Consider the following 27,611-nt stretch of genomic DNA (forward strand, 5'->3'; position numbering starts at 1 on the left):
ATCCTTTCAGAGGAGGGGAGAAAGCCGCTGCTATTTCCACTGTCTCACTCTGTTTCCAGGTTAGAAATCCAGGACGCTCTCAGGTTTGCCGGAGGAAGGTGAGGGAAAGGCTGTAAAACCTGGCTGTGCTCAGGAGATTATTTATGGCTGGGTTTGGTGCCACGTTCGATGCTTTTTGCTGCCTCGTTCCCACCTCCCACGGCCCCTCGCTGCAGCTGGGCTGGAGGAGGGGGAAGGGGAAAATGCCTTTGGCAGCCCCCACCGGGTTTGATCCTGCCCTGCTTGGCCAGTGGGGGAGATGAGAACGCCAGGTCCCTGCAGGTGCTGAAACAGCGGGTCTCACCAGGCATCTCACCTGGCCTGGCTGGGGGAGCACAAGGAACAAGAGGCTGGTGTTAGTGTCCCCGTGCCAGCTCCCTGCAAGGTGACACTGGGGACCCCCAGCCCCTCCCGCTGTCGAGGACGCGTGGGCAGACGGGATGAATGAGCGGTGCCTTCGGAGATCGCAGCAGGTGCTAACGAGCGTGGCTTGAAATATTTCATCACCTTTAAATAGGTGGGGTTTACTGTGTGTATGAAAAGGTAGAAAAACCGCCTGTTTGCTGGCCGAGTGTGTCGGTGGGAGCTTCCTCCCCCTCTTCCTTCTCCCACGTCGCCGCCTGCAGTGCCCTGTGACCAGCACGAGGCTGAGGATGCTGCAGGTTGCGAGGCCATCGGATAGCAGGGCGGGTGCAGGATGCATCCCCTGTACCGCTCCTGGTGCAGCAGCACGGGCAGGCTGCAGTGCTGGAGGGGGGTCAGGGCTCCAGTGCTGGTGCAACTGTGCTCCAGCTGTGTCCCTGGGAGCAAACAGAGCTCCTGGAAGTGCCCGTGGTCTCAGTGGTTCAGCCTCTGTTCTTGGCTGTTCTTTCCCTTCGTGCTGGTAGGGAGTCGGTGAAACCAGCACCGGCACAACGAGTCTAGAATGAGCAAAAGCAGCGCCTTTTTTTTTTTGCCTCCAGCCACATCCTTTGCTGCAGATGAGAAGTGTGATTTGTTTTCATGCCTTTCTAGCAATTTCTGGTGTGTTCCCACGACTCCAGCTGCCGGGACAGCCGGGGAAGCAGCTGGCTGGGCGAGCTGGCATTGCCGGGCACTCCTCGCTCCTCGTGGCTGGCCCACGCCTGCCCAAATAAAAGCTGGGGGGAACACGGAGCTTACAGGCTGCTGCTGGAGGTGCGGAGAGTGCTTTAGCAAGCTGGCATGAACTAAAATTACTGAGGCAGGCTCCCTGCTGGGAAAGCTGCTCGCAGGGTGCTGTGTGCCCCATTTCCTCAGCAGCTCCTTGCTGCTGGAGAGGCTGATGGCACAGCATTTTCCATGGATAGAGGGGCACCAGCGTTGGGTCGGGGTGCTGGCACTGGGTGGGCTGTGGAGACCCCCCGCACGCATGTTTTTGGAGAGTGGGGAGTAAATACTGTCATTTTGCATTATGTCCCAGCTCGCTGCCACACAGGCGCTGCCGACGCTGCCTTGCACCCACCCTGCGGGCAGCCTGAGCCCGGAGCAGGCGCCGGCCAAACCCGAGCGGCTCCGCCAGCCGCACTCTGTGGAGCAGCTCCTTTGAATCAGAAATTGTTGCGTAACCTCTAACGAGCCTCCTCTCCGGTTTGCAGCCACTTGCCTTTCTCCCCTCTTTATTAAGCTGGCGCACAATTCCCGCTGGGTTTGCTTTCCAAGGAGGACTGCTGAGTGGATAACGGGGCTGGGGCTGCTGCTCACCATGTCGTCTGCCCCGGTTTTGAGTGGTTTTTTAACGCTGGGTCAGTGGTGGGGTTGGAGACAAGGACACCTGAGAATGCCCCCAAAGGATCATGAGCGTCACTGCTGCCCTGGGTGCGGGATGAGGCGGCTGCTGCTCCAGCACTGCCAGCCTGAGCTGCTCCTCACCCACTGAAAATACGCAGAGGTGCTGCTGCCTGGAAGGAGGAAAAAGCTGAAATGTTTTTCTTGGAGAGAGGAGGGAACCAGGATGGGAGGGCAGGGAGGCACTGCAGCGTGCCGGCAGCAGCCGGAGGGGATGGCTTCTCTCTGCCGTGACCCCCAGGGCCGGGCACGGTCCTGTTGGCTCGAGCTCGCTCTTGCTGACACACACCATTGGCAGCAGCCGCCTGAACTGGTTATGCTGCGGGGAAACCCGAGAGGCTTTGGCTTTGCTGGAAATGAAATGAGGAGAGGGCAGGGGGCCCCGTTGGCAGGGGGGGTCTGGCTTTCCTTCTTGGGGCTAAGGGAACAAAAGAGGAACCCGCAGTGACATTTCAAGTGTTGCACAACTTGGCACAATTGACAGTGGGTTGGTTTTCTCATGCTGCTCCCTCTGTGCATGGCCTTCATCTTCCCTAGCAGTAGCTCTCCCCTTCCTCCCTAGGGGAGCAGCTGGTGCTGGAAGCTCCTCCTGGATGATGGCTCCAGGGAGGATGTGCCTTATGAGTCCCTCTGCCACCCAGGGAGGGGAAGACGTGTGATGGAAACTCCTGACAAGGAGGCTGATGTTCCTGCTTTGCCTCCTGGGGGTTACAGAGGGACAGTGCTGAGTCCCATGGGGTGCTTGCTCCTGCCTGGAGGTGGTAGTGGGGAGAGGGGGACATCCCTGGGGTGGTCCCTTTGGGATTGAGCCAGCCCTGTGATCCCGCTTCTGTGGGGTGGATATTGGGTGGCTCTGTGTCCCCCATCCTGCTGTCAAGGTCCTCCCAATGGTCCCTGCAGCTCAGCAGGGGGAGCCTCTTGAAAGCAGCCCTGCAGTGGGTGGCTGGTCCTGCTGGAATGCCTCCCTGCATACAAGCAGCATAAGGGGTTGGGATCTCATGGGATCCAGCTCTGCACTGGCAGATCCTGGGGACTTGGGATTACAGGGGGCTCAGGAAGTCCTGAAGTCTGTCCTATCCCCATCAGCAATGCGGGAATTGCAGGGAGAGTGTCATTACAAACCAGTGAAGTGGAATGAGTGTTTGGGAATTGGCAGCTCTCTGGCTTTTCTCCCACCACTCACAACCTTTCTCTTGCTCACACAGACAATTTTTGTATTTTACTTCTTAAAATACATATACATGTATATAAATACTGTATCTTGGCAGCTGCTGTTCCTCAGCACCTGCTATTTCCCCGGGAAAATGGGGATTTGGTAATGGTACAGCCTCCCTGGTCCCTGGGGCCTTGTAAACCTGGCAGTTGTTTATGGCACCAAGCAGCAGCATTCTCGCTGCTGCTCTCCACCTCTGAGCATCTCCCTGGCTGGACCCTGCTACAGAGGGATGGGGTCTTCAGGGGTCACCTTCCCCTGCTCCCAACTTGGAGTTTGCTGGGGGCTCTTTGTGGCAGTTGGGTTGTTTGAAGATGCAGGGCAGAACTGGTCCTGGCTCAGTCCTGGAGCATCCCCTTCTGGAGTTTACCCCAGTATGTCCCTGAGAATGGAGCTGCTGCTTTGGGTTTAGATTTTAATGACTTGCTGGTTTCTAATAAAAATAACCTGGGTGGACTCATGGTCTGTCCATTGACTGGCCAAGGGCACTGCTCTGGGTTTCAGTAATGGTGGAGCAAAGGTGTAGCATGGCCCCTCACAGGGCTTTGCAGTTTGTCCCCACACCATCCACGCTCTGCCTTTTGCTTTGGCTTTGGGACACTCATCCTCCTGCCAGCACCCATGGAACTGAGGCAGCCTCTGCCACAGCCATGTATCCCTTTGCTGCTGTGGTGGAGGCACAGACCATCACCATCTTCCTCCTCTTCCTCTTCATCACTACTGGAGTGAAAGGCTCATGGGGATGCTGGGCCCTGATGGGGAAGCTCCTGCCCTTTACTCCCTGCTGCTGGATTCCCATCATGGCCCCACAGAGGGAAAACCTAGCCTGGGGGTGGTTGTGGGGTTTTATAACCCTGAGAATGAATCCCAGCGCCATCCCTGCCTCTCTGGGGAGCAGGATCACGTCACTGCTCAGGAAGCCACTCCCTGGGAGTGGCAGCTTGTTAAAGAGGGAAAGAAACCCAAGGGGCTGGTTGGCGTGGGGCTGGGAGTTGGGGCGCGGGAAGGCTGGTAGTGGATGTGCTTCCTGCACGCTCCCTGCTGCTCTCAACACATGCTCAAGGTTTTTCCCCAGTTCAGGTGTAGGACCACAGTGTTTTGGGGGGATTTCATTGCACATGGGGGACAGCGAACCTGCTCTGTACCTGCAGAGTCTTGGGCAGGCGCAGTCGCATTGTTCACTCGCACGTGGGGTGGCTCTGGTTTGAGGGACCCTGAAAAGTGATGAGCAGTGGGGTGATGGGCTGATCCAGGAGAGGACAGACTGTGTGGTGATGGGGGATGTGAGACGCAGATTCCACTTACTCCCCATGAACAAGGCTAGGGGTTAAGGTCTGCAGGGTACCTTGGGGGATATACAGTAAATCTGATTCTGGGTGTCACCAGTGGGAGCAGCCCCACTTTTGTGGGAGCAGAGACAGGCAGTGGGACAGCAGGTATGGCCCCGGGGGCTGAGTGCAGAGCCAGAGTTCTCTGCCCACCCTGGCCATCTCTTCACTGACACTACACTGCCATGATCCAAACTAGCTGTGCCCTTAGCTGTCACCCATCATGAGAACATGTGTGTGGTCCCCAGCACTTGCCACATCTTCTGGCATGATATCCCAGCCTCTGTTGTTCCCCACTCGCTCCATTGCCAGGGTGAAAAGTGCCAGATACAGGCCCTGCCTGGAAGCATCTAGCAGCAAATGCCTCACCTGGGTCCCTGTCCCCCGCTGGGGGCCCTGGCTCTTGCCCAGTCCCTGCTGCAAGCTCAGCACCTCCTCAGGGGAAGGAAAACCAGGCGAATAATTCACCCTGAATTATTCAGCTCGCTAATTTATTAGCTGGACAGACGTCACTGCATTCCTTCCCTGGGCTGCCCACCAGCAGATCCCAACCTTCTGAAAGCGGAGAGCATTCCTTCCCCTGCCGTTTCCGCTGGCTCGCTCTGTTTATTTGCAAATCGCCCATTTGCGTGTGTTACTTGGATCCCTCTGATTGCGCCTGCCTTTGATTTGGGCACGTAGCTCGCTCCGGGGGTGGCTGACCCCCGGCAGGGTGGGATGCTGCTCTGAGAACCGGGGCTTTGCCATGAGCAGCTGCAGTCTTTTTTAATTCATCATTTGTTTTCTGCAGCCGATCCCTGATTTTTCTCACCGCTGCTGCTCCCGCAGATGGGAGGATCCCGTGGGAAGCAAGGGAAGAGCAGACAGAAGTGGAAGAAGGGAAGAATGGAGTGCTGGCTTCTGTCTGGCTCTCCCTGCCTGGTTTGGGTAGTGGTTGCTGCTCTCCTGTTCTCATTGCTGTGGGATGGGGCCGGCAGTGCTGGAGCGGCACTTTTCCAGACTGAGTGCTCTACAAACCTCCCTCTTGGTCTGGCTGTGCCCCCTTGGTCCGGCTGTGCCGTGCTGGGGTGCAAACCACCCCAGGCACCCCATTGTTGATTCCTTTTCCAGGACTTGAGTTCAGGTCCATCCTCTCCAGTGCCTGTGGGATGTGCTCAAGTGACTTCCCAGAGAAAGATCAAGGCTAGCTGTGGTCCTGTTCTGCTTTGCCCCACTTGGGTACAATATCTGGGAAGTGCACAGGATCTGGACCTGTTCTCCGAGTTATTTTGGGTTTCATTGCAGGGCAGAGTCCCTGATGCAAATCTGGTGTGCAAGGCAGGGTTTGCAGGCTGAGCAGGGGGTCCAGCAGAAGCAATAACCCAGGAGGATGCTGCATCCCAGCCCTCAGGTTTGAGGCCCTCTTTAAAAATCCCTGCTCAGAGCACAGGTGTCTGTGGAGAGGAGCAGCCTCTTCCACCCCGTGGGAAGTGCAACCTGTCCTGACACCTCCAAAGGCATCCCTGGGAACAGAGTGTGGAAGGAAAAGGTGCCAGAGGCAGGGAAAACCCCCATGAAAGCTGGGAGGGAAGCAGCCAAGCTACTTCCTGAGCCCTGGCATGGGGCACTCACCTTGGGGCAGGGAAGGAAGGGCTGGAAGAGGATGGGATCACTGAGGGGGTTGTTATCCGACCGCACCTCATCTGACTCTCATCTTCCGGGTGCAAGAAAACATCTGGAAGGAATGGGAGGTTGTTCTCCCTGCTGGGATGGCTCTGGGATATGCATCTGGGATTGGCAGTGGGAGTCTGTCCTCCACAAGCATTTCCCTGGAAGCTCTTGGCATTAGCCATCAATCACCCTGGTGTAAAGAGGAGGTGCAGGGCAGAGCCCTTGGTCCCTGTGGGGTTTTAGGGCAGGTGTCCTTGGGCAGAGGGTCCTGGTGTGGCTGTGCTGGGCTTTGTCAAGTGAATGGCAATGGCTCTAATTGTGCCTGAATTCCTCTGAACCACAAGTGAAATCTGCAAAAATACAGAAAGTAAACAGCTCAGGGCCGAAATTCCCAGCGCTTTAGGGAACCTTCCACTAGGAAAAGTTTCTGAGCTGCTAACAAAAGGTCTGCCTCTCCTCCAGCCTGCCTGTGTGAGGACCCCCTGGACTGGGAGGGATGCAGCCACAGTGCCATGGGTACTGTGCTGAGAGCTGAACTGACTTAATGCCTTGGAGCAGCTTGAATATTTTCTTCTTGTTGTTGGATTTTTGTTGTTGTTGTTTTGGTTTGCTGTGCTTTTTTTTTTTTTAAATTTTTTTATTATTCCTTTGCTGCTTGTGTCTGCCAAACAGGGAGGTTTTAATCTCCTTCTTGCAGACTATGGGAACAATTGCCAGGATGCTGGAGTGACCTTTGCTGCACAAATAGGAAAGATGGCAGTGGGAACCAGCCCCCCATTGCAGCCTCCCTGGCCTGTCCTGCCCTGGGGAGCTCTGTTCACCCCCAGCTGCAGGTGTTGGAGGGGGAAGAGGCTCTGGCAAAGAGATGAGCAGCCCTTGCCTATCCCTCCCTGCATGCTGGCAGGGTCTGGGAAAGATTCTGTCCCCTAAGTGTGTCCCCCGGAGTGGGTGGGGCTGTCCCCAAGGGTGAGCATCTCTCATGCTCCCCCCATCCTCCCTTCTCACTGATCTGGTGCCCAGTCCCTGTGTCACACTGACCCTGAGGAGCTCTGGTCAGGGCTGTGACAGTGACATGGAGACCTGCGAATCTCTGGGGCTTTACTGCACCCAAACTGTTCCATGTCAGCTCCATCCCCGGGAGCTGGGTGGCTGACTGGGTGCTGGACCCAAAAAGGTGTTAAATTTGGAGGAGAAAAACCAAGTTGTGCACATGAGTGCATCAAGAGGCTTTTGGGATGCTCTCTGTGGGAGAAGGCTGACTTCCTGGGAAACATCCCCTCACTGGACCCACTCTCCCACCCACCCACAGATAATTCCCAGTGACACCTTCCCCTCCTGCTAGGGATGGTCTCAGCTTCTCCTGACCCTGCAGCTCCATGGGGCAGCTCTGGTTCCCTTGGCCTCTCCCTGCAGGTCAGGCCTTTCTCTGGCTCTCCTCCAAGTCTTTGGATCGGCTCTTGGAAAACTAAAGCCATAAAGTTTGCCCCAGCTGGAGTAGAAACCCGCAGTGGCTGGCCTGGGAGGCAAGCACTGGACCCGGTGGTTATTTATAATGCAGCAGTGAGGTTAAAAATAACAGAAATTTGAGCTCAGGAAGTTGTTTTGGAGGATATGAAACTTTTACTTTGGTATTCAGATGCCAGGTCTAGTGCTGGTCATCCTCTGTCTCTGACGTCCCCATGCTGTGTCCCTTGGGGGTCTGCAGTCCCTTCCTTCTTCCCAATGTGTTGAGTCCTGTTTTGTGTCTTCAGGAATCATCTCTATTCCCAAAGAGAGTGGGGACACCGTGGGAAGCCCCAAAACTGTGCTGTGCCAAGTGCAGGGGTGGGCTGACGGGGGCATTCTGCTCAGGGGTCCTGGTGGCTCTGGGGAGGGGACAGTGTGTGGTCGCAGCTCCTGTACATCCCCCCTGGTCATGGCTATTGTCACTACAGCTGTTTATTCCCCTGGGGTCAGAGGGGTTCCCACGCCCTGCTCCCAACCTCTCCACTGCCAGCCAGGCACATCTTGAGCCACGGGTGCCCCACTCCTGGCAGTTGGAGCCCTTTCAAAGCCTTCCTGGGGGTCTTCTCTGGCATTCCCAGCTCCTCTCACTGCCAGTCATGGGTAGGCTGCAGGCTGGGAGTCAGATACTCCCCTTCATGTTCCTGGCATCCTTGCAAGGGAGAGCCAAAGCGTTTTGCCACCTAAAGCGTGAAGCCAGTTGGTGTCCCCCGTGACACAGTGTCCCCCATGACCCCCCTTCCAGCCCACTGCTGGCTGAGACACCGAACCTTCCCAAACCCCTGTGCAGGCACGTTTCTTGGCATTGATGTTTTATTTTGCTTCAGCTCAAACCTTTTCCCTGTTGACACTGTGCCAGTTTTGCTCCAGATTTCTGGGCTGAGCAGGGGTGACCTTTCCCATGTTTGCTGTCTGGGCTTAGGATCCATCTGTGCTCTGCAGCCCCAGTGAGGCAGCGGGCAATGGGGAGCACTCGGCAGGAGTAGCTCCCTGGCAGGTGCAGTGCCACTTCCCCCTTTTCATGTCCATCCTCCTGGCCTTGGGCCTATCTCCTTGGACCCAGCTGTGTCTTGTTTTCCTGAAGCAGAGCTCTGTGGGGAGCCAGGCTCTCCCTGTACCTGTGCCTCAGAGCCAGGCAGTATGTCCCCAGCCAGGCTCCCTGTAGGGGCTGAATTTCCCCATGAAGGGCTAGATGTAAAGGGCTGATCTATCCCATCTCTGCATTGCTACCAGGAATACAACCCTCTATTAGCAGGGGAAAAGATCCTCTCTTCTGCAGGAGGGAACTTCAAAGGTGAATCCCAGGATCACATCCTCTGCACGAGGGTGCCTGTCCCCAGCCTTGGACCCAGGGTATGAGGGTACACCCAGTCCTGCCCACCTGAGTGAGGAGACTATCCTCTCACTGGCCTGGGACCCACCACAGGGTGCACATTTTGAGGAGTGGAGCCAGCGGCCACACAGCCACTTTGGCAGCATTTCTAGCTGAGCAGAACAAGGCAGGGATGGAAACTGGAGATGAGCTGGAGGCTCCATTTGTGACAGCAGTTCCTGTGGGATTCATGTGGACTCGCCTGTCTGGTTCTGGATAGCAGAAGCAATGTGCTAAACCCTGTGGGGACTGCCCCAGAGCATCACCAGCCCCTTTCTTCCCACTAAGTCCAAACAGCACATGAGGCCAAACTTTGCCATTTGTGATTTGTGAGGAAGAGAACTCGCTAATGTTACTTCTTGGCAAAGTCTTGCTGAGAACTCTTCGAGGGTGAAATGAAACGGGGTCACAGAAGGGTTTAATTGGGCACGTTGTCCTTCAAGGGAAGGAAAAGTCAGACAAGAAGTTTTAAACATTTTATAAAAATATCCACATGTGCTCAGCGCAAAACTCACCGTCTTTACCTAATTTAGAAAATGACTTTATATGGAGAAAGATTTAACTCTGCTCCATGGAGGAGAAGAATAATGAATACGTCTGCACCAAATCGTGCTGTCATCTGAAGATCTCCAAGTGCTTTCCAAAGGGTTGGAGAGAAATAATTGTTCTTCTCTTCCCTGGTTTTAGAAATTGAGGCATGGGATGAGAAAGCCTGAAAAGTGCAACTTTCCTGACTAATTTTAGCTATTTGAAGTCCAGATCTAAGTACCTAAATAAATGACCTGATTTTAATAGACAGCTGGTCAAGTCTCCAGGGTGAAATCTGGAATGAGTCAGGCTCCATAGGTCTGCAAAGGGGGCCTGGGTCTGGAAAGGGAGCCTCCTTCCCTTAATTTGACACTATCACCACAAGCCTTGCTCAGATTTAGGATAAGATGAAGCTAATGAGAAGAAATCTATCTGAATTTCTTTGAACTTAACAGAAAAAAAAAGAGAATTTCTGTTTAGAGGAGCCTTATTGTAGCCATGTGAGTTCAGATCCCTTGGTGTCTCTTGGGGACAGAGGCTGGATCGCTCTGGGTCTGGGAAACAAAAGCAACCCAGGCTTTTCAGCCCTGTTATCACACCCCAACCTTTGAAATTTATTTAGTAATAAACAGTGCAGATAGTGAAGGAAAAGAAGGAAATGAGTGAAGGACCTGCACTATCCTGAGCAGCTGAACTGCTCCTGGTGTGGGGAATTGCATAGACCATTTCCCACCTCTGCAGTGGCGGTGAGGCCGAGGCTGCTGGTCTCAGCTCCAATCCTGCTCCTGCTGTCCAAATATAACCCAAAATCCCTTGAAAGGAAAATGTGATCTCTCTTTCCCAGCTGAGCAGTCTGCTGGGTCTCCAGGGTCAACCTCACCAGGAATGAGCAGCAAAATTCTTGCCAAAGTGGAGCTTTGAATTAGGTGGGCTTAGCTGGGATCCTAAAGCTGAGGAACTTGAACCTGAGGACAAATGGGGGCTGATGGGTTGTCCTGGGAAGTGCATTCTGTTCCCAAAATGCCTGTCCAAACTGGGAAGATGGTTCCCACAGCTTGTCCTGCAGGGCTAGTGGAGATCCTTGGGGAGATGCTGGCTGGGTGGTGATGTGAGAAGAGGGCAAAATACCTGTCTTTGTGTTTTGCATCCTTGGACAGCCCTGAGCTCACTTGTGCACCTCTCTGTGTGCAAGACCAAATTATAATTTAATTCTGTGTGTACAACACCAACTCCTTCTTTGTGATCAAGGTCTTGTCTGATGAGTGAGAATGGTAATACATATTTCCTGTGACCAAGGGCTGGTCCCAGCCCCAGCACCTGCATCTTCTTCTCTGCATGCCACAGCCTGCTTTATTTTCATTATGTCTTCCTGCAAATCCACCTTGCTCTGAAGAGGGATAGCTGGGCTGGTCATGTCCAGAACTATCAGGTGCCCCTCAGACTTCTCCATCCCAAATCTGCATTGCCTCAGGATGGAGCTCACAGTGTGACAGGCAGGGCTTAAGCAAGAATCTGGCTCCTCTGGTCATTGCTGGTGCTGGCAGATTCCTGCCTGATTGCCCCTGCCAGAGCCCTGGCATGCAGGGCAGCCCATGATGCAGAAATATTTTCCCTCAGCAGGAACAAGGCACTGGGCACCCAGCAGCACTGGAATGGGAAAGGCACCCAGGCTTTGGCATTTTGCTTTCTACTTGCTGTCTGATGGCTCCATGCCTGATTTTTTGCTCTCTCCCCATTTTGTTGAGTCTGGACACGATCCTTTGTGCTGCAGGACTGTGGGCATTGCCAGCAGAGCTGCCTGGCTCTCTTGGTGCTCAGTGGGAAGCAACTCCACTTGCAGGTGGCTACTCTTGTGGGAAACCCACCCACCTTTGCTTTCTTGTAATTTAGAGATATCTCCCGCTCAGAGTGCCTGAAATGCACCTCCTGGCCTGCTGGCACTGAGGGCAGGAGGAACTATGGCTGTGACCCAGATGAGATGGGAAAGATCAGATCAGGGGAAAATGAATTAGGACGTACAGAAGTCCCCTTGATCGGGACAGTAACCTCTAATCCGGCTCAGTTCTCCTTATTTACAGTTGCCAAGAGGGAAGGCAGGAGAAAAGCAGCCTGGCAAGATACACAGAGCTGATCTCCTTCCCCCAACTGCTTTGCTCTCACTAATGTATTTGCTGGCAGCGCTTGCTGTCCCCGGAGCATTTTGAGCTTGGTCAGAACAACTGTTCACAGCCAAAACAGAAGTGTCAGAGCAGGCATAGGACTGGGAATGGCTGGGAGTTGATTGGAGCCCCCAGCCCCTCAATACAGGAAGCCTGTGGGGAAATGAAGTGCTGAGCCCTTCTGCGTCCCCTCTTCAGCTAGCAAAGTCAGAGATGCAGCAGGGAAAACTTGCAGCCCCTGACTGCAGCAGGGTCCCTCAGCACCTACAGGGTGTTTCTGCTGAGGGAAGGGACTGGGCACTGGGGCAGTTCTACCAGGCCATACTGCTTGAAAATACTCCCTGAGAAGCCCCAGGGCTGCTTTTCTCTAGCTCAGGACTCAGTAAGATGAGTAGAGACATCTGAGAGTGCTGCCCTGTACCGGGACACGATGAAGGACAGCGTCCTGAGGGAATCGATTTGGTTGCACTTTGCAGTGTTGCAGAGGAGATCAAAACCTCCTCCAAAATCTCCTACACTGTAAAATGAGGCCTTTGATATGCCAGGCTGCAAGCATGTGCTTCTCTTCTGAGCTTCTCCGGACCTGACCTGTGCTGGGACAGCAGCATTCCAGTGCCTGCTGCGGAATATTCCAGTATTTTTAGTATGGCCTGGTGCGGTCACTGCGCTTGTTACAGGCAAAAGCAATGAGAATTTTATGAGGTATTAATGTATTGTGCCTGAAAGCATCCATGTCCTGCTCAGCTCCATACATGCACATACTTCTTCTGCACCTCCTGTCCTCAGCCAAAATATCTTGTCTCCTTGCAGGCTCAGAGGGAAGATAAATATTAGCACTTCGAGATGCTCTGATCTGAGTTTCAGCCTGTGTTGCTGTTGTTGTGGTTAAAAAGCACTTTTTCTGGCTGCAAAATTCATCAGGGTCCAGTCTCCAGGGTTCAGAGGGAAACCGGAGCAGCTGTTAATGAGGGAGCAGTAATATCTAGAGCTCATTTCAAAGCAATAATGGGATTAGAAAGGAGACAAACATACATCGGTCCCGTGCTTGATGGTTTTATTTTCAGCTTTTTTGTTGCTTTTCACTTTATTGGTTGGAACATCCATTTTGCATTAGACAACAGATGATGAAATCACATGGGATCACAGAGAGGTACCAGCAATGGGCTGAGATGGGGAAGTTTGAGCTTTCTTGACCATTTCAGAGAGTTTTCACCACACAGAGCAGGAGTTAGAAGTGCACAGGGAACAGGAGTGGACAATGAGGCTGTGATGGAGAGGGAGACAGGACAGTGAAGGGCAGGAGCTGGAGACTGCAGCCCCTTTAGTGAGGTTTGTAATATCTTATTAATGGAAGAGAAACTGCAATTTTTATTTTGTGGAAATTCTTCTGTTCCACATTAAATTTTAAAGCACTTTGCTCCCATTATAGTGTCCTGCCAGAGCATGCTGCTGGCTGGGAGGAGCTGCCCTTTGAAAGGTTTTGGGAGAGCCCATGTTTGTATCCGGGCTGGGGGAGCAGGGCAGGGTTGCAGGGTCCTTCCCCTGTCACCCCAAACCCAACCCTCCTGTCACACCTGCTGAGCGTCACCCAGAGTCTGGGGTGGGGGGTGTGAAAGGTGCCAGGGGTGGGCTGTAGTGGGCTGCGCGCCCTTGGTAGGTGCAGGGGCTCAAGGAGGGCTTGCCTACACCCAAAGCTCTTTTTAATTAACTCCATGTGCAGGGACATGCGGATCCTGGAACAGGAACAAGGCACCCTTATTCCCCAATAAGCCTGTCTGCACATGGAGTAAATCAATAGCAGCTCATCAGGAGCTGTGTGCTGGCTGGAGATGCTGCCTAAGGATGAGTCACATGCAGAGAAGGGGGCAATATAAAAAGAAAAGGGAAAAGAAATCTGAGGTTTGAGTCCAGACCTGGACTTAGGAATGTCCACTGTGTTGCTGGTGTGCCAAACCAAAGGGCTAGCTTTGTACTGTGTCCTCTCCCCTGCCTGCTAATCCTTGTGGGTGGTTGGAACAGAATTTTTCACCTTGATCCCATGATTATGTGCTGGGCTGTGAGTGCCTGAACATCAGGACTCTTTGTGGCTTTTAGCTGGTTATGGGTTAGTCCCACTGAGCTCCAAAGCAAGTGGTGCTGGCCTTGGGCTCCCAGTGAGAAGGCAATTGAATGGGCTGGGACTGAACACTCCAAGGATATTTTGAAATGCCATAGGTTGTCCCTGTTGCTTTTCCTAAGCCAAAGTGAGCGAGGCTCAGATGATGTGCTGGAGATTGGGAACCTGGGGAGTTGTGTACATTTTTCATGAAGCTTTTTGGGAGATGAAAAGCATTAGAAATTATTTGGTTTAAGGTTCCTGAAGTGACCAAATGCCTTGAGTGAGGCTTATCTAGAGCAGCCTGAGGCTGTTCCAGGACACAGCAGTGTGCAGGGCCAGATCCAGCTGCAGAAGTAGGGTCTAGTAAAGGTTTTGGAAAGGAAAGGATGAATTGCTTCTTACTGGGGGCTGAGTGCCAATTATGTTTCTCACCTCTGTCCCAGCCCAGCAGTTGCTGATGGTGAGAGTCAGGACATATCCACCAAAGGTGCCCAGTCCCCCTTGGCAGGATAAAGATCCCCAAAGTGACCATTTCCACCCAAATGTTCTCAAACCAATCTTGCTCCCAGTTTTCTCAGTAAAGATGAGCTGTGCAAGGGATGTGGAAATGGAGCCTTTGCAGCTGCCAGAGTCTCTCTACCTGATTTCTCTCCAACATCGAGAAGCTCCCAGGGTAGTGGGCACCCAGCAGGTGCCAGGGCTTATTCTGCAGGAATGAATGAATGGAATAAATCCATTTCAAATGCCAGGTTTTGACAGAGGTGACAGGCTTTAGGAGGTGTCAGTGGCTCAGTCCCTGCTCTCCCTTTGTAGAGGTTTGACTCTGTCACACCACACTGTTGGGGCTGCCAGCACAGGAGGAGCCATTGGGGTTGGAGCTGGTCCCTGGCTGCTGCCAGAGCCCTTTCAAGGCATTACAGATCATGTGCCATCCTCTCGCTGAGCTCCCTGGCTATTGTTAGCTGCTGTTGAAACCTGACACTAATTAAAGAGGGTATTTTGTGTTTAATAAATTCCTACTTGAGTCATGCCAGCAGGAGGGCACTGGCCAGATACCTGCCAGCATCACTTCGGGGTGGCAGCACTGGTATAGTTCTCCCTTAGAGTCTCCTGCACCCCTCAGCCCTGTGGGTGCTACCCCACAGGGGTGCATATCCCTGCACCAAGCTTGTCTACCTGATCCCTAGAAAGAAAAGTCCCCTCCCTGTGGTAGCAGCACCTTGGAATACCCAGAGGGATCTTCAAATGCTGGGAGCAGGCTGAGCATCCCTAGTGCCATGTCCCATCCTGCCCCCTTTCCTGCCACCACAGGCAGCCAGCCCTGTGCTCACCCTGCTCCCTGTCTGTTCCCACTTCCCATCTTTGCGAGGAGACACCAACGCGCTGTCAGGAAGCTGAAAGCATCAAACTGCTGCAATGCCCCAAACCCCCGGCAAGCTCTGGAGCACTGCCTGCGTCTTCACTGCTGGGAAATTGGGAATCTGCCCCCGCTACCAGCCAGGCTTCATCCTTCTCCTTCGCTTTCCTTGTCTGGAGGGGAGGCTGGACAGGTCTGTTTCCCCTGGGAATACCAGAATCACACTTGGACTACCACTAGCAGCAAGCGGGTTGCTGGGAGGGAATTGCAGGAGTAGAGGACATGGTTGACTCTGTGCCCCTCTCTAGCAACTGTCCTTGCTTGGGCAGAGGAAACCAGGGGCAGTGCCATTCCTGCAAGCAGATTCCATAGGATGTACCTTAACTTTTGCAAAATAGCCACTTTTGTAATCTTTTCTAAGACTTCAGATATTTCATCTAACATCCATCGTGCAAACCCTTCAGGGGAGCCCCTGCTGCTTTTCGTATACCTTCCCTCCACATCTACCTTTGTTTTTTGGGCAGTGGGGTGTGGCATGTATAGGACATCACATCTGAGTGTAGGCCAGGGTTTGGGGTGGAGCATGTGGGGTGAATCCTGCTGGTCTTGCCCTGTTTGCCTTGGCTACATCTGTGTGAGTGTGCGAGACTGGGAGGTGTTTTGGGGTGGCATTCCCTGTGTCCACAAAAGTGCCACAGCAGATCTTGGCTCCTGTACTGAGCACCGTCCCAACCCTATTCTCCTGCTTCTTCCTTCCTCTATCACCTCCCTCCTTCTTCTCTGCAAGCAAGATGCTAATCCACAAATTCCTGCCATGGATTTGCCTGCAGGGTTCAGTTAGACCAAACATCCAACTCAGCTGAGCCCCTGCTCCAGCTCCTGCTGCCCAAGTGGCTCAGCCTGGGGAGAGCAGCTTCCTGCTCCTGGTCATTCCACATAAGCCTGGGATGGATTTTAGTCACTGTGGGATTTTGACGTGCTGTCAGGATTTTTCCGTTCCTGCAGACAAGTGTTCCTTGTAGACACCTCAAAAACTGAGTCAGGTGCACCAGCATCTCCCAGTGAAGCCACAGACTGGCTGCAGCCTCTTCCATGCAGAGAAAAAGGCAGGGATTGTGGGCTGGGGTAGCCTTGACCTCCACTTCCCCACCTGCAGAATTCCCTCCTTGCTGCTCATCTCCATTGTGAAAGCTCTGTGTTGCTTTCACTGGAAACAGCTATTTTTCTTATTTTTATTGATCGTAGACTTCAAAACCCAAAGTGTGTAAGATGGTTCCAGTCTAATTAGTACTTAACCTGCAACAAAATATTGTATTTTACATTGATTTTTTTTTTTTTAGAAAGGAAACACTGGCTCAGTTTCTAAATGAAACACTTTAGCAGGCCATTTGGAAAATCATCATCATGTTCAGACTTTGTAAACATAATTTCTTCAATATTCTTTTTCCTGCAACTTGCAGCCGGGTAAGAAAACATACACAAAAATTGGCGGGTGGTTTGAGTCGCCCCAAAGCTCTATTTCTCCAGCAACACTCTGAATGGAAAGTTGTACCCGGCACTGGCTAATGCCAACCAGTAAGTGGGAAGGGCTTGGTTCTCCCCTGGTCATGCACAGCTCCCAGAGCAAGGTTTCCTCAAAGGGAGCTCTCCCTCAGTGACCCTTCCAATCACAGCAAGTCAGGCCTTGCTCTCAGAAACTCCTGGGGACCCCCCAGGCCAGTGTCCCCAGATCAGGGCTGCAGTGAAGGGGAAAGGAGAAGGTGTGGGGACACGGGGTCTGTGTCCCCCAGCACTGCTTTAAGCCATTTGGACCTTTCAGAAGTGATAAGGGGCCCTCCATCCCTTCTGTCCTGGCTTGTTCCATAGGCTTAAAATGATTCTGGGTTTGTCCTTGGATTTGTCCTCTGAGCTTTTTGTAAGGCTTGGCCAGATTTCCTTAGGGACTTTGAGCTTGTACCCTTTTGCAAGCAAAATGCTGTGCTGGGGACATGGAGGGCACAGCTGCAGCAGATGTGGCCAAGAGCTGGATGCTTTTGGCTCCTCTTGGAGCCACTGCAGCCAGGACTCTGCCTCTCCTGCTGTCTCCCTTTTTCCTCCTTCAAGCCCATTTGGGGAGTGCAAATGGACAAACCCCAAAGCCTGAGCTTCTCTAGGGGCCTTGGAAGATGTTTGCCTCAGTGCAGTGGACACGTTTCTCTGCTTGGTGAAAGAGGGTGGGTGGAAGGTGCTGTGGAATGTCCTCATTCCTATTTGCCTTTTGGCACTTCTTTGTGATGGCTCTGTGGGTCTGACAGCGTGGGGTTTTCTGGTGAGGGCTTTGCTGTGCTTCAGATACTCTGCCTCTCTAGGAGAGTTCCCTCCTGGGATCCTGCCCTGTGCCATGATTTCCCTGTCTGTCACAATCTTCGCATGAGCATCCCTTGGCCAGTGTCTCTGGATGAATGGGAATGGGCTGAGTGGAAGGTCAGGGCAGGGTAGAAACAGGTCATGTGTCTGGGATGGAAATGGGGTTGTTTGTTTAGCTTGCTCACCAAGTGCTCTTCCTCTGAAGTTTCCCCTGGCCCTCAGTCAGCAGAGGGAATTCCCTTTCCCTCTGCCCAAGATCCAGCTGGGATTGCTGCAGGAAACATGCAGACTAGCTGTAATTGCTGTCTCTCCCCATGTTCACCAGGTTTTGTGGTCCTCACTCGGTACCACCCTGCCTTCCACTTGTCTGGGTGATTAGGGATGTGCTGGATTAATCAGCAGAGGTGGTGGTGATTCTGCTGACCTGTCCCATCTCTTGCACTGCCCCAATGACATTCTCTGCCCTGGATGAATCTTTCTTGCACTTGCTTTGTGTATATTTAATAGGCTCGGATTTGGTTTCAGCTCATATGGGAGTTTGGGGGCTCAGTGAGCTGCATCCTCCAGTGGGATATGGCTGGGGGGGGAGAGTGGTCCCCAGGGGAGAGGTCTATGGAGGGAGGCAGAGAGCCTCTTTCACCTGTGACAGGCAGGGTGCTGATCTTCACAGGGAATCCTTTGGCTTCACAAGGAATATTTTGGTTCTGCAGGTGTGGGCACAGAGTTTTCCTGGCCAAAGAGGGTTAACCCAGTGTTGGTGGGAGCAGACAGTGAGCTTGTCAGCGATGGTAAGGGAAGCAGAGGAGCTGCCAGGACAATTAGCACAGGCTTGTTCTCCCCAGCATGTCCCTGGGATGTAATCAGCCCGTCAGTTCCCTGGCTTTATTAATACATTGATATTTGGAGGTCTTGGCTCTGCGCAGTGTGGCGCCTGCCAGCCAAGCCTCTGCGGGAAGTGGGGGTTCAAGGTGGCATGTCTCTGGGCATGGCAATGCCTCATTTTGGAACCCTTTCAGGTTTCTTCCACGGGGACTGATGGCAGAGGAGGAGGAGGAGGAGGAGGAGAGACATTCCCTCCATCTGTGCACTGCCCTAGGAAGGGATTTAAATCACAGGTTTGCAAAAAAGAGGAAATGTGCCTGATTTGCTCAGGCTTTGAAGCCTGCAGGAGTCTCCTGACAATGATCCCCTTCCAGCCTCAGGCAGGTCTGGCTCAGAAGGGATCTCCTTCCCCTCTGAGGCAGTGTCAGCTAGGGCCTCCATCCTGGGGCTGGGGCAGCAGCAAGGATCAGGCTGTGCTCCTGCAGCTCCCAGTGAGTGCAGGCAGGAGACTTTCTGTTCCCAGGGTCGGTACCCTGGATCTCATCTACCCTCTGTGCCAGCAGCAGAGAGTGAGAGATGCTCTTGAAGGAAATACATCAATATTAAAATATAAATAATAAACACAGATTAAAAATGCATATATATATATATATATATATGCTTAGGACTAGTTTTATCCTCATGCATCTTTCCATGAGTCTGGGAACTCCTCTTCCCTGTCCTGTCATTCTTTCCCCCCCCAGTGTGAACTTGTCTGACCACCACAACCTCCTTGGCACGGCAGCCCTGATGCCACACATGTGGCCATGCAGAGCCATCCCTTCAATTCCTTCATTTCACCAACTGTTATATAAATCTGCTTTTATACTGAACTTGTGGACGTCACTGGAGCTCTGTCCATACCCATAACATCACTGTTTCCATGGGAACCAGCGTACTTCCAAGGGGGAAAAAGTAGAAGGAGACTAAAAAAGGACAAAGAAGGAACAAAATAAGACAAATATGTGACATATCCCAACTATGTGTCGGTGTAGGATGTTACAAAGATTTCACTGCAACTTGTTTAGGGAGTCTTGCATAACAGTTTTTGTCTTGAGTGTAGCAGCATGCAGAGTTACGGATGGCAGAAACTCAATAGTATCCCAAATATCCGGGGTCCCTTAGTGAGGAAGAGATGTCTCTGGCAGCTCTGCATAAGGTGCTGCTCTGTGTAAGCAGCAGGGGAAGATGCATCTGCACGTGCTGCAGCATTGCCCTGGGTTTCCATGGGTTTTCCTCTGGCCTGGAGTGTGACTGGGCCTGTGCATTGTGAGAAGGTGGCATTGCTGGGTGTTGTGGATGTGTCTTGGAGAGCAACTGGCACCGCTGAGCTTTAGGGGCAGGTGCTTTTAAGGGACATTTACAGTGAGTGAGTTTAAACATATTTGTCTGGGGGTTTAGTGTCCATCCACTGCGCACTTTATTAGGCATGGTGGGAGAAAAGGTCTTAAATAAGTTACTGAGCCTCAGCAATGGCTTTGGCATATTGAGAGTATTTTAACTGGTAGCCCCTGACTCCCTGTGGAAGACCTGGCCATTAGGAAGGATTTTACTGTTCATGACAACATCTTTGTTAATGTCATGTGTGAGCTAGTGGGAGGGAGCCCAACCCCTGGCTCTGTCACAGGAGGTGACGGCTGGTGCAGAGGCTGAGCTGGGAGCTGGGAGGGACAGGTCTGGGTCGAGCATGGGAACATGCTCCCACCTCTGCAGCCCCATTCTGGTGGGATGAATGGGAGGAGTGCTGGTCCCTGAGCCACCCAAATGTTAGCTGAAGGTGCCAAACTGTTGGGAGAGGGAGTTTGGGGGGAAGTTGAAGCTTCTGTGGAGCTTGATTTGGGCAAGCAAGGCTTCACCTTCTTCTCTTCTGACCTTCCCTCCAGGAGATGCAGGGCAGTGGGAGTTGGATGGTGGCTTTGGCTGGTGAAAGAGCAGGTGAACTCCATGGGGCTTCCACCTGACCCATCCTGCTGAACCAGGGCTGGGGCCATGCACTGATCCTTTGCACCAGTTCATTTTGGGCTGTTTCGATCACTGCTCTTAGTGCTGAGGTAGGCATGAAGAGGAAGGAAGGACTGGGACAAGGATCCAAAATAAATTTAGCCTAAAGTGCTCCTGCTTGACAAATATAATATAATATAATATAATATAATATAATATAATATAATATAATATAATATAATATAATATAATATAATATAATATAATATAATATAATATAATATAATATAATATAATATAATATAATATAATATAATATAATATAATATTATAATATAATATATTATATTATATTATATTATATTATATTATATTGATTTATTTTACTAAAGCACCCATCCTTGCAGATGCTGGTCCCAGAGCCAGGCTGCCAGCAGCTGAGCCCTCCCAGCTCAGGAGTTAATTGCGACCGGTATGTAGGACTTTTCTTAAAAGCTCCAGCTCCTGAAATTTGGTGATTATGCAAGTCACTCAGCTTGCAGGATTTTTTTATCTTCTTTTTTTTTTTTCTCTCTCTTTAAGCAATAAGATTTTAAACCCTTCTGGTTGCTGGAAAAAAACCCCTTAGAGTAGAAATCTAAAAGGTTACCAGAAAACAATACCAAAACTGTAAGACAAATAAGAACCTCATCAGGGTTTGAATTTTATTTATTTTTTTTTTACCAAACAACCTTTTTTGTCACTCCCCATCCCCTCTAAATATGGCATCATTCTTTGCCTCATCACTCGGGTGGCTGAACAGGGCTCCTCCACACTGCTGAGCAAATCCTACCTCTTCCTTCAGAGGTGGCTGCATCTCACAGGCACAGGAGAGCATCTCTGCCTGCAGATGACAGTGCTAAGTCCTTGGGAGAAGAATGATAAGATGATTGCTCCCTGAAATCCCCCTTTTCCTCCACTTTTGGGCTTTACAGTCCCTTTTATGTGTCATGGAGCCACTGGGGACTCCGTAGTCTCACCAGGATGGGAGCCGAGTGCTGCCTTTCATGGCAGAGGGAAGCAGCCAGCAGTGCATCCCTTTGAACATCAGCAAGCTGAAATGAATTAGAGATGACATTTCCAAAAACACTGCCATGAATAATCACCCTGTTTTGGTTTCCCAGGTTTAATTGTGAGGCTGCATGAATTAAAAGAACCTCCTGTGTCTGTCTACACTGGGAGGGAAAGGTTCTGAAGAGCTGCAGAGCAGTGATGAGGCAGGGATGCTCCTGCCTAGCTTTTTCCCAGCTCAGAGCCTGTGGATGGGGATATGCCAGGCTCAGCGGGGTCATGCCAGCTCCTGGCAGTGTGTCCTCAGCCTGCCAGCTGCAGTGACATGGGACGGGAACACTCTCTGAGCAGTGCTTGAATTTTTAAACCCCTTTGTGCAGCCCCACTGGAGGAGCCTCATAGCTTTGCTTTCCAGGAATGCGCTGGCGATGGGACTTGCCTGGCACAAATCCCTGCAGACCGCAGGGCAGGAGGCAAGTGCTCCATCACACGTGTGCCATGAGCATGCCAGGGCTGCCGTGCCTGCAGTGGCTTTTCCATCCTGCCAGGGAAAAGCAGGCCTACTGCTGCTGTGATGCTGTGATGCTGCAGGAAAGGCTGTAAACCCTGCAGCATCTTCCCTGCTTCAGCCTGAGCTTGTGTCCCTCAGAGGGACAGGTGGGAGCAGGCATCTGGGAGGGCAAAGCTGCAGGGTGGAGACCATGTTACAATGACACTGGGGGCAGATCCCTGCCAGTGCTTGGCTGCAGGTCAGGGAAGTGGATTCACTTGGTAGAGATACTTCGAGAGCACCTCTGGCATTGCTGCGTCCACAGAGGTGGAAATACTTCCTGCAGATGCTAAAAGTGAAATACAGAGGCTGGTCATGCTTTGGAGGGAATGTGGTAGGAAAAAAAATCTAATTAAATGTCCAGGACTGTGATGGGAATCCTGTAACCTTTAACTGGGCATGACATGAAGAGCCTTTTCCGAATGTTGGCTTGGTGCAGTGAGAGGCAAAGCTAGGAAGGGGTTATTATTTCCATCTGTGAGGCAGATTAATTCTGAGAACTTTTAACTTCCCTTGCCAGCAGCCTAAATTAATGTTTTAGAATTTTAGTCCCTGCCTTCTCCCACCACCCCCCAAAGGCCAGGCCCTGGAAGTGCCATTATGCTTCTGTCAAAGGGGCTATTTCTGGAATTGATGATATGAATGAAGCCTAAAACTCCACTCTCATTAACGTCTGCAGCTTATCCCGGTGTCACTCCTAAGCTGGTGGGACTTGGTGACACTGCAGGGGAAGGCTGTCATTTCAACCCAATTTTCATATCACATTTGCACAAAAATTTCCAGGCCTTGCCAGCGCTTTCCACACATTTGTCAAATCCCAGCCGCTGTCCCAGTGAGTGAGGGCTTCTCCTGGCACAGAAGTGATGGCTGTGGGTGCTGATGGGGGACTTGGTCCTGGATGTGATCTCTGTGTTGAAACGACAACTCCTTGCCCTAAAAAACAGACAGCAAAGAGAGCCCAGTGTCACCTGTCTGGATCCAGGGGGTTTTCTGCATTGCTATGGTTGAGTTTCATTGCATGGTACAAACCTGCAGCCCCTGGTGCTGCAGGGCTGCCCCCTTGCCCACGGAGCCCAGCTCCCATCACACTGCTTGTGCTTGGGGTGGGGGGAGGAGGGCTGTCCCACCCCCCCTCCCAGCAATGGCAGCACATGTCCTTGGAGCTGCTACTTCGCTGGAGAGTGGGAAGAGGGGTCAGGAAGGGAGAGAGAGGGATGCAGAGAAGGAGGAGAAGGGGAATTCTGGGAGCTACCTAGGAATAGCAAAGCATCAAGGGAAGAAATAAATATTAATCCCATAGAAGAGTGTGTGTCCCTGTAGAGCATCACCAAATGCTCCCCTCCATACTCAGCTCAGACAGTGGCACTTCCCCAGGGAAAGGGAACCCAATCTCTGGGGCACAGAGGTGTCTGCTCTCCTCAGCCTCAAGCCAAAGAGTCCACCAGGACCAGTGCAAGTGCTCTACCTCCTTCGAAAGAGTCCAGGATGCAGCTGGACAGAGCATCTCATCTGGTTACTGCTGCCCTTGGGCAACAGATGCTGATTTAATTCACTCACCAGTGAATTTGATCCAAACTTTTGCAACCAAATCATAGCAAGCATAATGCAATATCTTTCTCTTTTAATTATATTAGGGTGGGTAGTGTTGGCTAATTGAATCTGGGACTCTTGCCTCTTAATTACAAAAGGTCAGGTGCTGCGAATCGTGGGCAGGTGGCACTGGGAGAACTGGTGGTGGGAAGGGGCCGAGGGTTCTTGCTCTGTGAAAGACCTCCTTTGGTAACAAGTGACTGACTTCTGGACATTTTCCTTCTTTTTTTCTTTTGTTCTCTCTATCTTATAAATTTTAAGTCAGATTACAACAGAAGTGTAACTGCGAATTTCTGTGTGACAGAAACAGCTTTTTTTTTTAGTTGAAAAGAATCTGTGAGGATTTTGGCTGCCTGCCTTGAGCACATTGATGGTAAAAATGTGGATTTTAAAGAATATACTGGGATGAGCAAGTGACCCTTAAAAGTGGTGACTTCTGACACCCATCGGATGGGGTGGATGGGGTGATCACCTGCTGTGTGGTCATGAACCCCATTATTAATCCTTTTTCTTTTAAATATCAGCTCTGCTTGGTGGGAGGAGAGGGCAGGGCCCTGAAGGCCAGCTCTGTTCCCAGTAAATATTTACCTCATGCAGTGAGGGCTGTGGGCTCAGCACGACACTGGGTGGTGGCAATGCCACCTCTGCCCCTGCTTTCAAGTATTCTCCTCCTCACCTGAACTGCTGGCCAGGGACCAACACTATCTCTCATGCTCCCCCAAAGCTGCTTTGCCCCTTCCCTGCCTGCCCTGCAGCAGTGACAGGCATTCAAAAAAGCACCTTCTGCTTTTGCTAATTGAAGAGTTTTCCTTTGTCAGCCTCTTGCTCAAAGGAGGGTCGGTACAAAGCCATAGCCAGCAGCACTTTGTGTGCCTCTGAAAATCCCATTAGCAGAAGAAAGAGCTTGAATTTTCATTCAGCTGAAAAAAAAAAAAGAGGGAGAAAAAAATAACACCCCTTCAACCTTCTGATGTATCAGCTGCACATTAACATACTGCCCTCGGCACTGCTGGGGTGCCTGTCCCGGGAATATTTAATCAGGGTGAAGTGTTATATCGGACTGAAATGTATGTGCTTCAGGGAGAAATGTGCTGATAAGTGGTCTGCAGTTAAATGTGGGGTAAAAAAACTCCTCTGCCCTCAGCAAATAAACACCCCTCCCCTTCCCTGGGTCCCCTCCCTCTCCAGCTGTTTTCCTGCCTGCAGATGTTTGTCCCTGCAAGATAAGTTGGGATGTGAGGAGGGCAACCCTGAGATGGGAGGACAGGATAGGATGGGGGGACCTTCACCATAGCCATGGTGGGCAGCACGGGGGAGGTCATGGCTGTGCCAAGATGGGAGGTTCTGGCCCGGGGTAGCATGTCTTTGGGCAGGTAGGGGCTGCTGTACCATGGGGACCCTCTTGGGGTACAGATGTGGGGCTGGTCCCCAAATCTCCCTGCTGGCCACAGCTGGTGCCCTGTGTGGGGCAGGTTGTGGCATTTTGGGGGGCTGCACTCTCCTGGCTTCCCTCCACTTGCAATCAGCCACTGGTACCAGTGCCAGCACTCTAATGAGTATTGAGGGGCATCTGAGCCATGATGCAGACTGCGGCATGCCAGGGAAGGACAGAGTCTTTGGTGCCATCCTGTGCTCTTCCATTTCAGCCTTTGCTCATCCCTCTACGCCAGATATGGGGCTGTGGTGGGCTTGGCTCTGCTCAGCTGCCCTGCTGTGTGAGCATTAGGGCTGTGCTGAATCTTGGACAGGGAGGAGGTGAGAACAGAGTGGCTCCAAGCTGATGCCCACCATGGTTGTGTGCCCGTCTCTGCTTGCACAGGAGTTTGTGGTCCCCAGCCAGCATCAGCAGCTGCTTACTGGGCCAAAAGCCCCCCCCAGCTGGGATGGAGTGTGTGGAGGAGATCCACACCCAGTGAAGGCTCTTGTCCACTGCCATGGAAGAATTTGAATGGATCTTTGACTGTCTGGGGACTTGTCCATCTGTCTCCGCAAGTTCTGACCCAACCAACCCAGCTGTCCTGGGACATCCTCACTTCCCTGCTGCATATCTTCACAGCCTATACAGGTGACATTCCTTCTGTCACCCCTTTGGGTCTTTTTTAATTCTTTACGTTCCCAAGGGCTTTGCAGCTCCTTGCTGGCAGAGCCCAGGACATGGCTGGTTCTGCTGGGGGATCTTCCCTGGCCCCCAAGCTGGGGATTCTCTTCAGTAGCTGCCCCTTCTTCTGGCTGCTCTCCATGCCTGCCTCCACAGGACTATATTTAGGCTAAATATCCCAGCCCATAGCCCCACCCTGACAGTTGGAATGTCTATCCCAATATCCTGTAAACATTTCTCCCGATTAAAAGATCCAGATTGTCGACAACCAAACTGTGACTCAGCCCCGTGTGGTTTCCAGGAATTCGCCCAGGATGGGTGGCGGGAGCTGCCAGCCCCAGGCCTGTGTGCCCGGTGGAGAGGCACCTGCTGATTCATCCTCACCTTCCGCTTCCCCAGGCAGATAACGCTACAGCACGGGCTCCTCAACACCACCCGCTGCTGTGTTGCAGTGAAAACTCTCGTCTGTCAAGGGCCATGCTTATTTTCCTGGAGCAGAGAAGCTGCTGCTGGCACTCAGGCAGGAGCATGGCCCTGCTGTCTGTGGGTTCTGGCATTCGAGAGGGTGTTTTTCATGCTAGGCTGGAAGATAACCCCAGCACCACACTGAACCAGTGCCTGGATTTCCCATCTCTGTGCTCCTGGAAATGCCCCCAGAAGTATGCAGGAATTGGGTACTAGGTTTGAACCATCCCTATGGGGATGAGCTGCAGCAGCACACTCTATTCTGCCCCAAAAGTGCATCCAACATCTGTTCCAGCAGCTCAGCTCTTTAAAAATTGCTCTGAGAGGCAGGAGGCAGGTAGGGATTGCGCTCTGCTGGCCCTCACTTAAAGGCTTTTAGGCTGTTCATTAATGGTTTTGGCAGTTTTGATTTGGATTGGGAATGAAAGTTTAAGCAGTGGCTTCGAGGAAACACCCCTGGGATAAGCTGAGACATGGTTAATAGAAATTGTAATGTTAAAGTGCTTTTCTGTAAAACGCTAGGAGAGGAAATTAATGGTGTGGGGTTTTTTAGTTTTTTTCTAAAAGTTGATATCGCTCATTTAATTAAATGTTTTAATCCATCACATCAGCACTCAGCACTCTTGCCATGCAACTTCCATTTTAGAGTGGTTTTCACATCAGCTGTAGCCACTGATGGCAGCATGGCGAGAACACCTGCAGGTATCTCAACATGTAAACTCGGAGAGTGCCTAACGTAGGGAAGCTGGTCTGCTCCTGGCCTTAAAGACCAGGAAAAGCTTTCCAATTCAGATGTTGCTTCTTGTGGATGCACCTCTGGGTCTGTTGCCTCCTTGACAGGTGTGTGCAGATGGTTTGAGAGGGTCAGCATGTTGGTGATTCTACTCAACTGTGTGACACTGGGCATGTTCCACCCCTGCGAGGATATTGCCTGCGACTCGCCGCGCTGCAGGATCCTCCAGGTACAGCCCCAGAGCTGCTGGAAGCTCAACAGCCGCCTCAGGTTGATGTGGAGAGGGAAGGACTGAGCTGGCTCCAGCCACGGTGGTGTGGTGTCCCAGGACATCAGGTCCTGCCTGCATTGTCTGTCCTATGAGCATTTGGAAAATGCTGCTTTTGGTGCTCAGATGAGAACATGCAATGCAGTCAGGCAAAGCCCCTGCCAGGCTGTGCCAGCCCCAGCCTAGCTAAGCCTTTCTTGGAGCGCTTGGGGAAGGCCAACCATCTAGTGGTCAGTGAAAGCAGAGCCCAAAATATACTTGTCCATTATCCTGGCACTATGGGTGCTGTTGGACCATCTGGGCTGGGCCCTGGACCACAAGGCTGCTCTCAGCACAGCTTCTTCCCAGGGATTTAGCTTTTAGAAATGCAAGAGGAGACCTTGCTGGACTCGGGTTTCTAATTCCTTCCCTTGGTGCAAGTGTGCAGGAGCATCCCTCCTCCCTTCCTTTTTTTTGCAGAGCTTTGATGACTTCATCTTTGCCTTCTTTGCTGTGGAAATGATCATCAAAATGATCGCACTGGGGATTTTTGGGAAGAAATGCTACCTGGGAGACACATGGAACCGCCTGGACTTCTTCATCGTCATTGCAGGGTAGGTCTGGGGAGGCAGGTCCCCTTCTTCCTGAGTCTCTCTGTTGTTATTTATGGCTCTGCT

The 27,611-nt window shown here is 52.0% G+C and overlaps 1 protein-coding gene across 6 annotated transcripts in view; it reads left to right on the plus strand.

Annotated features, from left to right (window-relative positions):
* CACNA1G (calcium voltage-gated channel subunit alpha1 G) overlaps window positions 1–27,611 on the plus strand; it is a 147,118-nt gene that overhangs the window by 18,544 nt on the left and 100,963 nt on the right. For all 6 annotated transcript variants that reach the window (XM_030962183.1, XM_030962177.1, XM_030962180.1 and 3 more), the window contains exons 2-3: window positions 26,805–26,916; window positions 27,415–27,548. In XM_030962183.1, coding sequence (XP_030818043.1) covers window positions 26,805–26,916; window positions 27,415–27,548 — 246 coding nt within the window. The remainder of the gene's footprint in view (window positions 1–26,804; window positions 26,917–27,414; window positions 27,549–27,611) is intronic.

The sequence above is a fragment of the Camarhynchus parvulus genome, chromosome 18 (assembly GCF_901933205.1).
Source record: "Camarhynchus parvulus chromosome 18, STF_HiC, whole genome shotgun sequence".
NCBI lineage: Eukaryota > Metazoa > Chordata > Aves > Passeriformes > Thraupidae > Camarhynchus > Camarhynchus parvulus.